The following is a 12493-nucleotide window of genomic DNA, read 5'->3' as shown; positions in this document are numbered from 1 at the left end:
CCGTCCAATCTGAGAGCCAGTGGCGCGCGTGGGCGTGGCCTAGGTGCGGGACGGTGAGAGCACGTGGACAGGGGATGGCTGGAGGTGCCGGGTGGGCTGCCTAGGGGTGGATGGGGGGAGGCAACCGGTGAGCTGGAGCTGGCGCTGGCGTAGGGGCAGGGGGGTGGGTGGTGGTGTTGAGCTCATCGCAGGCCTGAGTGTCCCAGTGCGTAGAAACCTTGGACTTCCAGAGCGCCGCCCTCCGGCTCGGGTCGAGCACGGAAGTCAAACATCAGCTTGGTTTTTTACATGGAGATCTTGGGGCCCAGAGCTGGAGTGTGATTCAGAGTTGGCAATAATTAAATCCAGTTATTTTATAGATTCGTTCATTTACTCTCTCTTTTAATTATCAGACTTTATTATTTTAGAGAACAGTTCAGTTCAGTCGCTCAGTCGTGTCCGACTCTTTGCAACCCCGTGGACTGCATGCAGCACGCCAGGCCTCCCTGTCCATCACCAAGTCCCGGAGTTCACTCAAACTCATGTCCGTTGAGTCGGTGATGCCATCCAACCATCTCATTCTCTGTCCCCCTTTTCTCCTCCCGCCTTCAATCTTTCCCAGCATCAGGGCCTTTTCAAATGAGTCAGTTCTTCGCATGAGGTGGCCAAAGAGAAGACTTGGGTTTACCAAAAATCTGAACAGATAGTAAAGAGTTCCACAGACTTTCCCCTCAGTTTTTGTAATTAACATGTTGCCTTAGGTGTACATTTGTTACAGTTGATGAACCAATATTGATGATTTGTTCATAGCATACCATTGCGTTCTCTCTTTGTGCTGTACATACTGTGGCTTTTGACAAAATACATCACGTCATATATCTATCTCTGCCATGGAATTCTCCAGGCAAGAATACTGGAGTGGGTTGCCATTTCCTTCTCCAGGGCGTCTTCTTGATCCAGGGATCAAACCTGGGTCTCCTGCATTGCAGGCAGATTCTTTAGTGTCTGAGCCACCAAGGAAGCCCCAGTCATTATAGTATCATACAAAATTGATTCACTGCCCTAAAAATCTGTGCTCCACCTACTTTCCCCACTCCTCAAGCCCCTGATAACCACTGATCTATTTTTTTTCTAACTGTTCTTATAGTTTAGCCTTTTCCAGAATGTCATATAGTTGGAATCAGACAATATGCAGCCTTTTCAGACTCCCTTCTTTTATTAAGTAATATGTATTTAAAGTTCCTCCCTAGTTTCTAGTGGCTTGATATCTCATTTATTTTTATTGCTGGATACTATTCATTGTATGGATATGCCAGCATGTCTATCCATTCACCTTTCAAAGGAAAATTTGGTTGTTTCCAGTATTTGGCAATTATAAATAAAACTGCTATAAATATTAATGTGCAGGTTTTTGTGTGGACCTAACTTTTCAGCTCATTTGGATAAACAGCTGGAAGTCTGATTGCTGGATCCAACTGTTAGACTATGTTTAGCTTTGAAAGAAGTCACCAAACTGTCTTCCAAAGTAGTTACATACCATTTTGTTACATCTCATTCCTACCAGCAAGGAATGAGATACACTTTCTTTTTTAAATGATAAATTTGAGTCAATATTCATTCAGTCAACAAATATTTATCAAGCTGAGCCTATTTTGAGGCAGGAACTCCTAGCAGTGCTGACTGCCAGGGACATAATGGTCAGCAAAAGCAAATATTGATCTGGAGTTTACAACCTAGTAGAAGAGAGATTAATTTCTAATTCACTGTGTTAACATTACAGGGGTTATTGTGTTTACTTCACCATTCCCCCCTCGCCCGTGTCTTAATGAAATGCAAACTCATTTACGCATCTCAAGTTGGCTGAGGTTACTCAGTCCAAGACTTGAAACCTTTGTAGAGTCACAGATTTGAGTTAAGAGAAGATTCTAGATTGGTTCATGAGCTATGAAACCTTTGGTCAGAGTGGTTCTCATCTCGGAGCGGCAGCAGAGTAAGCTGGTGGCATGAAGCCACACCTTAATTCCCTGCCCAGGAATTGAACTTTTTGAATCTGGGGGGTGCGGGGTGGTCATGGGAATGCTGGAATTTGCCGTCAGTCAGGCAGAAGTGTTTCCATCCAGGTGGCCTGGATGGTTACCAGGAATCCTTGCCACCAGACCATCAAGGGCTAGAGGCTATTTTTCCCTGGCTCTTGCCTCTAGTGAAATATTTCACTGGAGGCAAAAACTGTAAAAATGGGTACGAAGTTTATTATTAGAGACAGAGCACAACAAGTGGGAGAACACACAGAGAAAGCGTTTGTTTAGTTAAGAAAGAAGCAAGACAGGGGCACCTGGAGAGAAAGTGTGTGGGGATCTTCCCTAATGAGGAGGAACCAGAAAAAAGGTGGTTAAAAACTTATATAGGGCAGTTCTTCTGGGTCTTTGTTTACCTTTGGCCAACAATCTGATTTATTTTTCCACACCTGACCTGCCCTAGACTCTTTTCCAAGATGGATTTCAACGCAGAGGCTTTTGGGAGTAAAGAAGCATTACTTATTATGGCCTGGCATCCCCTGACTTCTGACCCCCTGGGAGTCTTTCTGCCCATGTGCAATGTCTCCCTTGCCCCAAGGATGGGAAATATTTGGCCTCTTGATTCGTTAGTCAAACGAGGTTTAGCCACTGTCTGTTCCTGCCATGACTGCTGTCTTAAGGTGTCCTCAGGAGAGAAGGCCTGGCTGTCTGTCCTGTTTCAGTGGTTACTCCCATTTTGGAAAGCATGCAGGAGACTGGTTGTAAATATCTAAGCTGGAGCCCATCTATCTCCTGTTTCTGAAAATGCAAACGAGGGGTGTACGTGTATACGTCCAGCCTGAAGTCCACTTTTTTCCTGCCCCAAGAAATGTAAACAGAAGCCTCATTGCAAATACCTAGCCTGGGACCCATGTGCCTTCTGCCTCCGTTCTATCCAAAAAATCCTTTTTTTTCTGTCTTTCTTTCTTCCTGCCTGTCTGGCTTCCTTTCTTTCTTTTAAATGGGCATCTTTATTCATCTGTAATGATGATTAGCTGGATCATGACTAGAGAGAGACGTTTATGGAAAAAAAACAAAAACACCTCAGTACTCAAAACTATTAGCATAATTTCTCCTCTGGCTCCACAGGACCTTCTTTTCATCAGTCTCTGTGCAGTGTGGCAAAGGGGCTCCAAGCCTGAGCCTCTGGATTGGATTGTTTCACAATCTTGACTTTGGAACAGTGATAGTAGTACAAAATCATTGTTTGGAAAGGGAGAGCGTGGAGTGTCCTATGTCACAACACCAATGTGTTCCAAATAGCAATTCACACCAAGTGCGCGTCCTAAGCTTCGATTCAATTCTGACAAGTTGGCACAGATCTCATAAGTTAAGGGAGCGCACAAGACTGCCTCCCACTTCAGATGCCAGTGGCAAGTGGGGTGCCCAGTCACCCACAACTTCTGCCTGGCTGACTGCAAATTCCAGCATTCCCATGACCACCTCATGGGAGTGGTGGTTTTGACCCCATTCAGATTTAATAATTTGCTGAAACGATTCACAGCCCAAGCACTATTCTTACAATTACAGTTTTGTTTTAGAAGATACAACTCGGGAACAGCCCAATGTAAGACGTACATAGACTAAGGTAGAAAGGAGGGCATGGAATTTCCATCCCTTCTCTGGATGGGCCACCCTACCAGATCACTGAGGTTTTCACCAGCCCAGAAACTCCTTGAGCCTCATTGATTCAGGGTTTTTCTTTCTTATCTTTAAAGAAATTTTTTTATCTGTTTATTTTCAGCTGTGCTGGCTCTTTGTTGGCGCGCAGGCTTTCTCTGGTTCTGGTGAGTGGAGACTACTCTGTAATTGTGGTACCCGGGTTTCTCATTGTGGCGGCTTTTCTTTTGTAGAACATATGCTCTGGGTGCGAGGGCTTCAGGGGCTGCAGCTCCCGGGCTCTAGAGCACAGGCTCAGCAGTTGTGGTGCGGGGGCTTAGCTGCTCTGTGGCGTGTGGCGTATCCCCAGATCAGGGGTCCAAACTGGGTCTCCTGTGCTGGCAGATGGATTCTTCACCACTGAGCCACCAAGGAAGCCCTTTTCTTTAATTTTTACAAATTAAAAAAAAAATTATTTGGCTGTGCCGGGTCTTAGTTGCCGCATGCAACTAAGTCTTTAGTTGAGGCCTTTGGGCTCTTAGTTGCAGCATGTGGGGTCTAGTTCCTTGATGAGGGGCTGAACCTGAGCCCTTTGCACTGGGAGTACGGAGTCTTAGCCACTGGACCACCAGGGAAGTCCCACTTCAGGGTTTTTATGTGGGATTTTATTACATATGCACAACTGATTAAATCATTAGTCATGTAACTGAACTCAAGGGCCAGTCCTTTACCTCCCTGGGGCCTGGGGTTGGGGCTGAAAATTCTGACCTTTTAAATATATGGTTGAGGGCGTCCCTGGTGGCTCAGTGGTAAAGAATCCACCGGCCGATGAAGGAGACACAGGTTCAATTCCTGATCTAGGAAGATCCCTCACGCTGAGGAACCAGTAAGCCTGGGAGCCACGACTACTGCAGCCTGCATCCCTAGAGCCTATACTCTGCAGCAAGAGAAGTCACTGCGATGGGAAGTCCAAGCACCGAAACTAGAGAGTAGCCCTTGCTCCCCGCAACTAGAGAAAAGTCTGAGCAGCATGAAGAACCAGCACAGCCAAAAATAAAAAAATAAGTAAATAAAATTATATATATATATATATTAAACCCATGGTTGAAGGGATTCATCTGGAATAACAAAAGACACTGCTGTCACTCAGGAAATCCAAGGGTTTTAGGAGCTCTGTGCCAGGAACCACAGACAGAGACCCAATACATTTTATTATGCTGTATGTTCCCATCACCTCCCCCAGTTAAATCCATGATATGAGCAAAACCCGTGAGCTTGTTACACAAATGCAACTTCAAGACAAGTCCCCAGGACCACGTTCCAAAAAGGATTTTAGAAGTTGCCTTGCTTTCCAATGGGAGGCACACTCCTGGGATCAAATCCCTCCCTTTACCTTTTGCCAGCAGGAGGGCCTCAGACAAGTCACCCGACCTCCAAATCGGTTTCCTCACTTGTAACATGAGACAGTAACTCCTGTCTCAGAGGCTGTTTAATGAGATGATGAGCATCCGCTGTCCCGCAAGCAGAGGTGCACAGTAAATGTTTGGGGAAACATTCCTTTGCCCTTCTGTTCTTTTGCTTTTTAGTTACTTAATTTTGGCTGCACTCGGTCCTCATTGCTGCGTGCGGGCCTCCTCTCGTTGTGCTGAGAGGGGGCTGCTCTGCCCTGCGGCCTGCAGGCTTCTCTGTGTGGTGGTTTCTCTTGTTGCAGAGCCCAGGCTCTAGAGCATGAGATCTTCAGTAGCTGCAGCGCGTGGGCTCGTGGCACATGGGCTTAGTTGCCCTGTAGCATGTGGGATCTTCCCAGACCAAGGATCGAACCCGTGTCCCCTGCACTGGCAGGCAGATTCTTAACCACTGGCCCACCGGGGAAATTCCTCCCCTTTTGTTCTAATTATGTAATCCCTGGCACTCCTGGCCTGGACTCTGATCCTTGTGGGACTTGATTGTCTGTATCTTTCCTGTTAGACCCTCAACTAAGGCCCCCAACACACACAACACACACACACACACACCCAACAATGGTAACACATACCATCTGAGCACTGAGCCCTGAGCCCTGATTTTATCATTAATTAACTAGGTGACCTCAGACAAGTCCCAAGTCCTTGCCCTTCTTTGGCTCCAAAACATTTGTAGAAAGAGAGTCTGGGAGCTAAGGTTCAGGGAGGTGGAAGGTGCCTTCTGTTCTGACTGAGCCCCTGCCAGCAGTCAGCACCAGGGTGTGAAGCAGAGAGAAGCAGCCAGTAAGAGTCTGAATAGCTTAAAACTTTATTATGGGAAAAAGTACTGGCTTGAGGACTCAAGCCTAAATACAACTTCCCAAGAACAAATGTAGATAAGGAAAGGGAAGGATGTCTGAGGCCTGGCTGGGGCCAGGACTGGGACCAAGACCAGTACATTATTGAAGTCTGCCCTCGGAGTCCCAGCTGAGCCTGGGGAGGGGCGAGCGGACCCAAGACCATTCAGCCCAGCACAGGGAGCACCAGGGAGAGGCCCCAGTCAGGCCTCCCTCACTTCTGCGACAGGAACAGAGCCATGCACCATGAGGAAGTACTCCTGACCCCCTGAAGACCAAAAGCAGGACTCTTCCCTGGGATCATTCTGTGTTCCAGAGATGGGCTCCTCCAGTACCATCTACCTGCCACCTGGGGATGGCTGAGAGCTGGACAAAGACAGAGCCTCATAGAGTGTGCAGGCACCAGGCAGGGCCCAGGGTTGATGTCACGACCTCAGGGCGTGAGCTCAGCCTTCCACTTCTGCAGCTTCTGGTCCATGGCCCGGAGCGTGGATTCATCCTGCACCAACACAGATCAGTCCTACCCCTCTCCCCAGGATGTCTGAGGAAGCTTGGGGAGCTCTGCCCTCCCCAGGCCTGTTCTTTACCTTCACAAAACAGAAGCGGATATAGTGATCAAAGATCTTCCGGTGTGGCACACTGAAGAAGATGGACACTGGAATGGCTGCCAAGCCCTGAGGAGGAGGAAGCCTACGTCTCAACCATCCCACAGCCTGGCAGGCCTTTGGGGGGCCTCAGGGTGTCAGAGGGGTTCCATGATAAGGAAGGAGAAAGAGAATAAGCTTCAATGCAGCACCTCCCAGTGCTGGGTCAAGGGCAGAGGTAAAACATCCCAAAGCACCATTCCAAGTCCCTCCTTATGTACAGAGGAGAGAGGGAGGCTGAGAGTGAGGAAGATCACCTGACAGGTCAGGGCAGAGCCATAGAAGAAATGTCTTAGAATCGTAGCACTGAGCTGGATGGACCTCAGAGTTCATGGGCCAACTCCTCACTGTACAGATGGGAAGACTGAGGCCCTGAGAGGGCAGGAATTCCTGCCAGCCCACAAGGCCTATTGGAGCACATTAAAAACAGGCTCCCCTTTCCTTGAAATGGATACAACCCTGAACCACGGCTCAGGGCAGAGGCCGGGCTGGATTTTGGCCCATCAGCTCGGGGGTCAGGCACCCTTAGCAGCGCACAGCCTGTAAAACACACACAGTGCCCCGGCAGAGGCCCAGCCCACCTTATTCTTGATCATCCACTTGACGAAGCGTCTGTCGTAGGGCTCATCTGCCGCTCCGGGCAAGTCAGGCATCTTGTTTTCTGGGGGACAGAGGACGTGCTGAGTCCTGGGCAGCCTCCAGGGCCCCAGCCCCGACCCTGCCCGGCCGGGCCCACCTACTGAAGTCCGAGATGTCTGTGATGAGGAAGTAGCTGCCCTGGGGGATCACGGGCCGGAGGCCCACGGACTGTAGGCTCTGTATCATGTGGTCGCGGCAGCGCTGGATGTACTGTGGGAGCTGCACAAAGTAGCTGCTGGGTTGGCCGAAGTGCAGCTGCTCCCGCTCGAAGCTCTGAGCCACTGCGGCCTGGGGAGGGCGTGGGGGTGGGTCGGGGGGGGGTGGCGAGCAGGTCAGGTGTGACCCGACCCTGGAGCTGGCCCAAACCCCTCTCTTGCCCCGCCCTCCTGGGTCACGCCCCCCTCACCTGGCCCTGCGTGGCACAGTGATAGATGGAGTTCTGGTGGACAGTACGCAGGTGCTTCATGAGGCTGTCCGGGCCCAGGACCCAGCCCACCTGGACCAAGAACACAGGGAGAGGGTGAGGCCCCTGGGGGCCCAGCCAAACCCTTTCTGGATTCCCAGACCAGCCTCTCCCACCAACGATTGTAGAGGGAGGGCAGGGGCGCCCCCATACTCTCGTTGCCTCACCTTCCAGCCTGTGACACTGAAGGTCTTGCCAGCGCTACCGATGGTCAGGGTGCGTTCCCACATGCCAGGGAGGCTGGCTGCCCAAGATCAAAGAGAACGGCTGCTGAGACGGGGGTGGGGGCACGGAGTGGGGGCTGGGTCCCAGCAGGGACAAAGGCTCTCAGCGCGGCAGACTCCACCCTGTGTTAAGCTATTTCCAAGACTTATTTGAGCCCCTCCTCATGACAACCTCGGGAGGTAGGTGCCACTGTGTTCCCCTGTTCCGAGAGAGGTGAAGTCCCCTGTTCCGAGAGACCTGACCTGTGTGGGTCCAGAACCCTCAGTCCTAATCACCAGACCTGCGCTGACCCTGGACTGGGCTCAAGGCCCTGCCGCAGAGGTCCAGGGGTACGGGGGCGCCCTGGCCGGCTTGGCTCACCGATGCTGATGTGCTGGAACCCATCGAAGACCAGCCACTGGTACACCTCGTCCGTGATGCACACCACGTCATGCTGCTGGCACAGGCTGGCCACCAGCTCCAGCTCTTCCCTGGAGAACACCTGCAGGGACCGTCCCCCACCAGAGAGGCCAGCTCAGAGTGATGCGAGCACACAGCCAGAGCCGGTGCCAAGGGCTTCTCTGCCCTCTCCTATCCCTGCAACAGTGACCCTGTGAGGTCAGTTGTGAGATAACAGAAAATAACTCTATTGGTCTCTGCCCTGGTTTCTGGCACAGAACTCCTAAAACCCTTGTAACTACCAAGTGGTAAAAGCACTGGAGGGTTTCCCTGGTGGTGCTAGTGGTAAAGAACCCGCCTGCCAATGCAGGAGACATAAGAGATGCGGGTTCGATCCCTGGGTCAGGAAGATCCCCTGGAGGAGGGCATGGCAACCCATTCCAGTATTCTTGTCTGGAGAATCCCATGGACAGAGAAGTCTGGTGGTCTATAGTCCAAGGGGTGGCAAAGAGCTGGACACAACTCAAGCGACTGAGCATGCGTGCACAAGAGCACTAGAAGCATCTTTTGCTCTAATGTGTGGTCTTTGCTCCTGACCTTGACACAGGCAATGGAAGCCCCTGTACACTCCTAAGAGATAGAGCACTAGGAGCATTTTCGTTCTAGTGAGGTGACTCTAAGTGGGCTCCTGGATCGAGGCTGGTCACCAGAAAGACCACACAAGCCATGATTAGAAGCCTGAAATTTTCAGCCCCCTCCCATATCCCACTTCCTGCCACTTCCCCAGAGAAGGGAGAGGGGTTGGAAATGGAGTTGATAATTGATGCCTCCATCAAAATCCCGATAGGTGGGGTTTGGGGAGCTTGCAGAGGTGGGTGAGCTCACGAGGGCACCAGGAGGCTGACGCACCCCAACTCCACAGGGACAGAAGCAAGCACCTGTTCTCAGGCACCTCCCAGACCTCGCCACACTTGTCTCTTCATCAGGTTGTTCATCTGTATCCTTTATCATCTCCTTTAACAAACTGATAACTGTTAGTAGGTGTGTCCCTGAGTCCTGTGAGCCACTCAGATGAATTGAACCTGAAGAGGGGGTTGTGGACATCTCAGATTTACAGCCACAGGTCAGAAGCACAGATGACAAACTGACTTGTGATTGGCATCTGAAGTGGGGTGGGGGGCAACCTTGTCAGACTGAGCCCTTCACTGGTGGGAGCTGATACCATCTCCAGGTAGACGGTGTCAGGACTGAATTAAATTGAATTGAATTTTGTGGGACACCCAGCTGGTCTCACAGAATTGCTTAGTGTGGGGAAAAAAAGAACCCCTCATATCTGCTGTCAGAAGCTTTGTGAGTGTGATAATGGTATGACAGTAAAGGAGAAACACAGGTGGAAGACTGGGTCTTCCTTGACATCAGTTTGGTCATGTTCCCATTTTACAGATGAGAAAAACTGGAGTGGTGAAGTCATCGGTCCAGGTCTATGGGGAAGTAATAGAGGCTTCCAGCCCAGCCCACTACTGCTGACACCTTCCCTGGGGATTCCTGCCCCAGGCCCTGGGACCCCTAGGAGCCTCGATCCTCAGAGCTCATCGCAGTTAGCTCTCCCACTTCACAGATAAGAAAACTGAGGCCCCCATGGCAGCACACGAGTAACAGAACAGGGACGCAAGCCAATCTGGAGGGGTGCCCGGGGGAGGAGGTCTCTCAGGTACCTTTCCCAGGGGGTTGTTGGGTGTGTTGAGGATTAAGGCTTTAGTGCGAGATGTGAACTTGCTGGCCAGCTCTGTGGGATCCAGCTGCCAGTTGCTGCTGGAATTCGGTTCTCCCTTCTGGGTGGAGCTCTGCAAGAGGAGGGGCACGGGGGTGGCAATACTTACCCCCTGACTTTCATCTCTAGGAATTCGGCTCCTACCCGCAGGCATCTGTCTCCCCCGTCTCTCCTCTGGGGCTCTGGACACCCCTCCCCCCATCCTGGGGAAACTGGCCTCCCCCACTTCCTTCCTTCTTTCCCACCTCCCGGGGTTCAACCCAGCACACTCCTGGGACCCCTCTGCCCACCCACACCCCAGCCATCATCCTCACCAGCTTCAGGGACACAAACACAGGGCGACCCCCTGCCATCAATGTCATGGGTTCATAACAGTCAAAAAAAGGCTCGATGATAATAACCTAGGACAAAGGTCAGATGAGCTGGGGCTGGCACCACCCGGACCCTTCACCCCTACCCAGCCCGGGCTTTGCCCATTCACCTCATCGCCTTCATCCACCAGGGCCTGGAAGGCTGTGAACAGGGCCCCGTAGGCACCCACGGTTACCAGCACATTCTTGAGTGGGTCTATCTCCTGTCCCAGCAACTTCCCAAAGAAACTGGCCAGAATCTTCGTCAGGGGTGGGTAACCCTGCCAGGACAACATGGGTCAGGTGTCTGGCTCAGCTTGGGCCCACCCTCCTGGTTCAGACACTCTCTGAAATTCTAGCATCTTTCAGCCGCAAACCTGGGGGTCAAGTCAGCTTCTGTGGGGTGGGTTCTTTCATTTCTGCCACCACCCCTTGCCATGAAGCCTGCTCTGTGCCAGGCCCACGACCCAGGGCTAGGATTGGTGGGGAACCAGACAGAATGTATATCTTCATGAATGACAGTCCAATGGAACCCTCAAAATAGCAATAACTCCAAGCTTCAAACACCTCCCTTTAAGTTTAAGAGAGTTTAAGGGACTTCCCTTGAGGCTCAGCTGATAAAGAAACCACCTGCAATGTGGGAGACCTGGGTTCCATTCCTGGGTTGGGAAGATCCCCTGGAGAAGGGAAAGGTTACCCACTCCGGTATTCTGGCCTGGAGAATTCCATGGACTGTACAGTCCATGGGGTCGCAAAGAGTCAGACACTACTGAGCCACTTTCACTTTCTTTAAGTTTAAGAAGGACTTTTGTGCCATCTGATCCTCTTGGCAGCCTTGCAAGAGAGACATTACTTGATTCGCATCATTTAACAGGTGGACAGAGAGACCCAGAGAAAGGAAATGACTTGCCCAAGGTCATGGCTGTTGAAGTGCAGGACTAAGAGTTTATGTTGCAGCTTTGGAAACCCCTCACTTTGAGAGGCATATTGGATCTATACGCTTGTTTGCTGAGGACACTTATAAAACATTCCAGAGTAAGCCAAGGGACTGAAGCCTAAGGTCTGGAACTTAATTAAATGATTTACCAAACCAGATTTGACCACATGAAAAAGAAAAATTTCTATACATCAAAATATTCCATGAGCAAAGTTTGAAAACTAAGAGAGAAACATTGCAACATAAAGAGCTCTTGTGAAGCAATAAAACAAATACACATAGCCAAATGAAGTAATGAGGGCAGTCAAGAAAGAAAAATTGCTGATGTTCAATATTGATAGGAAAAGAATGAACTATCCTGCCAGCACTGAGACCAGACTGTTGATGGGAATGTAAAGTCTTACTGGAGGGCAATTTGATGATATCCATCATAGGCTAAAATGCTTACACCCTTTGATTCTCGGGTTTTACTTCTCGTGATCTGAGATAAATGCTCACCTATGCGTACGCACAAAATATTCACTGTGGCATTGCTTAATAGTGAGATAGCCAAACCAGATCATCAGTGCAGGGCTGGGTCAATAAATTATGGCACATCTAGTCGGTGGAATACTATGCAGTCATCAAAAAGAATGAGGCTATTTTGACATGGAAAGATGCCCCGTCATACTATTTAGTGAAATAAACACGTTCCATAACACTGTATATATAATGTTGAATTTGCTTATCAGTCCTAGTAGTTTTGTGTGGAGTCTGTAGGGTTTTCTACATACAGTATTGTATCCTCTGCATATAGCGACAGTTTTGTCTCTTTCCTTCCAATTTGGATACCTTTTTGTTTCTTTTTCTTATCTGATTGCTGAGGGTAGGACTTCTGATACTATCTTGAGTAGAAGAGGTGAGAGTGGGCATCCTTGTCTCGTTTCAGATTTTAGTGGGAAGGCTTTCAGCTTTTCAGCATTGAGTATTATATTGGCTGTGGGTTTGTCACAGGTAGCTTTTGTTATGTTGAGATATGTGTCCTCTATTACCACTTGGGTTAAGAGTTTTTATCATGAGTGGATGTTGAGTTTCATCAAATGCTTGTTCACATCTACTGAGGTAGCCTGTGGTTTCTGTTTCTTCTTTTGTTTATGTGGTGAATCACACAGATCT

The 12493-nt window shown here is 49.9% G+C and overlaps 1 protein-coding gene across 8 annotated transcripts in view; it reads right to left on the bottom strand.

Annotated features, from left to right (window-relative positions):
- Window positions 1–5879: 5879 nt before the first annotated feature.
- KYAT1 (kynurenine aminotransferase 1) overlaps window positions 5880–12493 on the bottom strand; it is a 39244-nt gene continuing 32630 nt past the window's right edge. For all 8 annotated transcript variants that reach the window (XM_088841102.1, XM_088841104.1, XM_088841103.1 and 5 more), the window contains 10 exons: window positions 10533–10682; window positions 10366–10452; window positions 9996–10124; window positions 8263–8383; window positions 7845–7921; window positions 7621–7710; window positions 7316–7502; window positions 7157–7236; window positions 6519–6605; window positions 5880–6430 (listed from right to left, as the gene is read on the bottom strand). In XM_088841102.1, the coding sequence (XP_088697228.1) occupies window positions 6365–6430; window positions 6519–6605; window positions 7157–7236; window positions 7316–7502; window positions 7621–7710; window positions 7845–7921; window positions 8263–8383; window positions 9996–10124; window positions 10366–10452; window positions 10533–10682 (1074 nt within the window). In that variant the 3' untranslated portion in view covers window positions 5880–6364. The remainder of the gene's footprint in view (window positions 6431–6518; window positions 6606–7156; window positions 7237–7315; window positions 7503–7620; window positions 7711–7844; window positions 7922–8262; window positions 8384–9995; window positions 10125–10365; window positions 10453–10532; window positions 10683–12493) is intronic.

This window comes from Moschus berezovskii, chromosome 11 (genome assembly GCF_049115385.1).
Source record: "Moschus berezovskii isolate FMDL1 chromosome 11, NW_MosBer_1.0, whole genome shotgun sequence".
In the NCBI taxonomy this organism is placed as follows: Eukaryota; Metazoa; Chordata; class Mammalia; order Artiodactyla; family Moschidae; genus Moschus; species Moschus berezovskii.
Note: the sequence above shows the minus strand (reverse complement) of the source record. Positions and strands in the feature narration are given on the sequence as shown.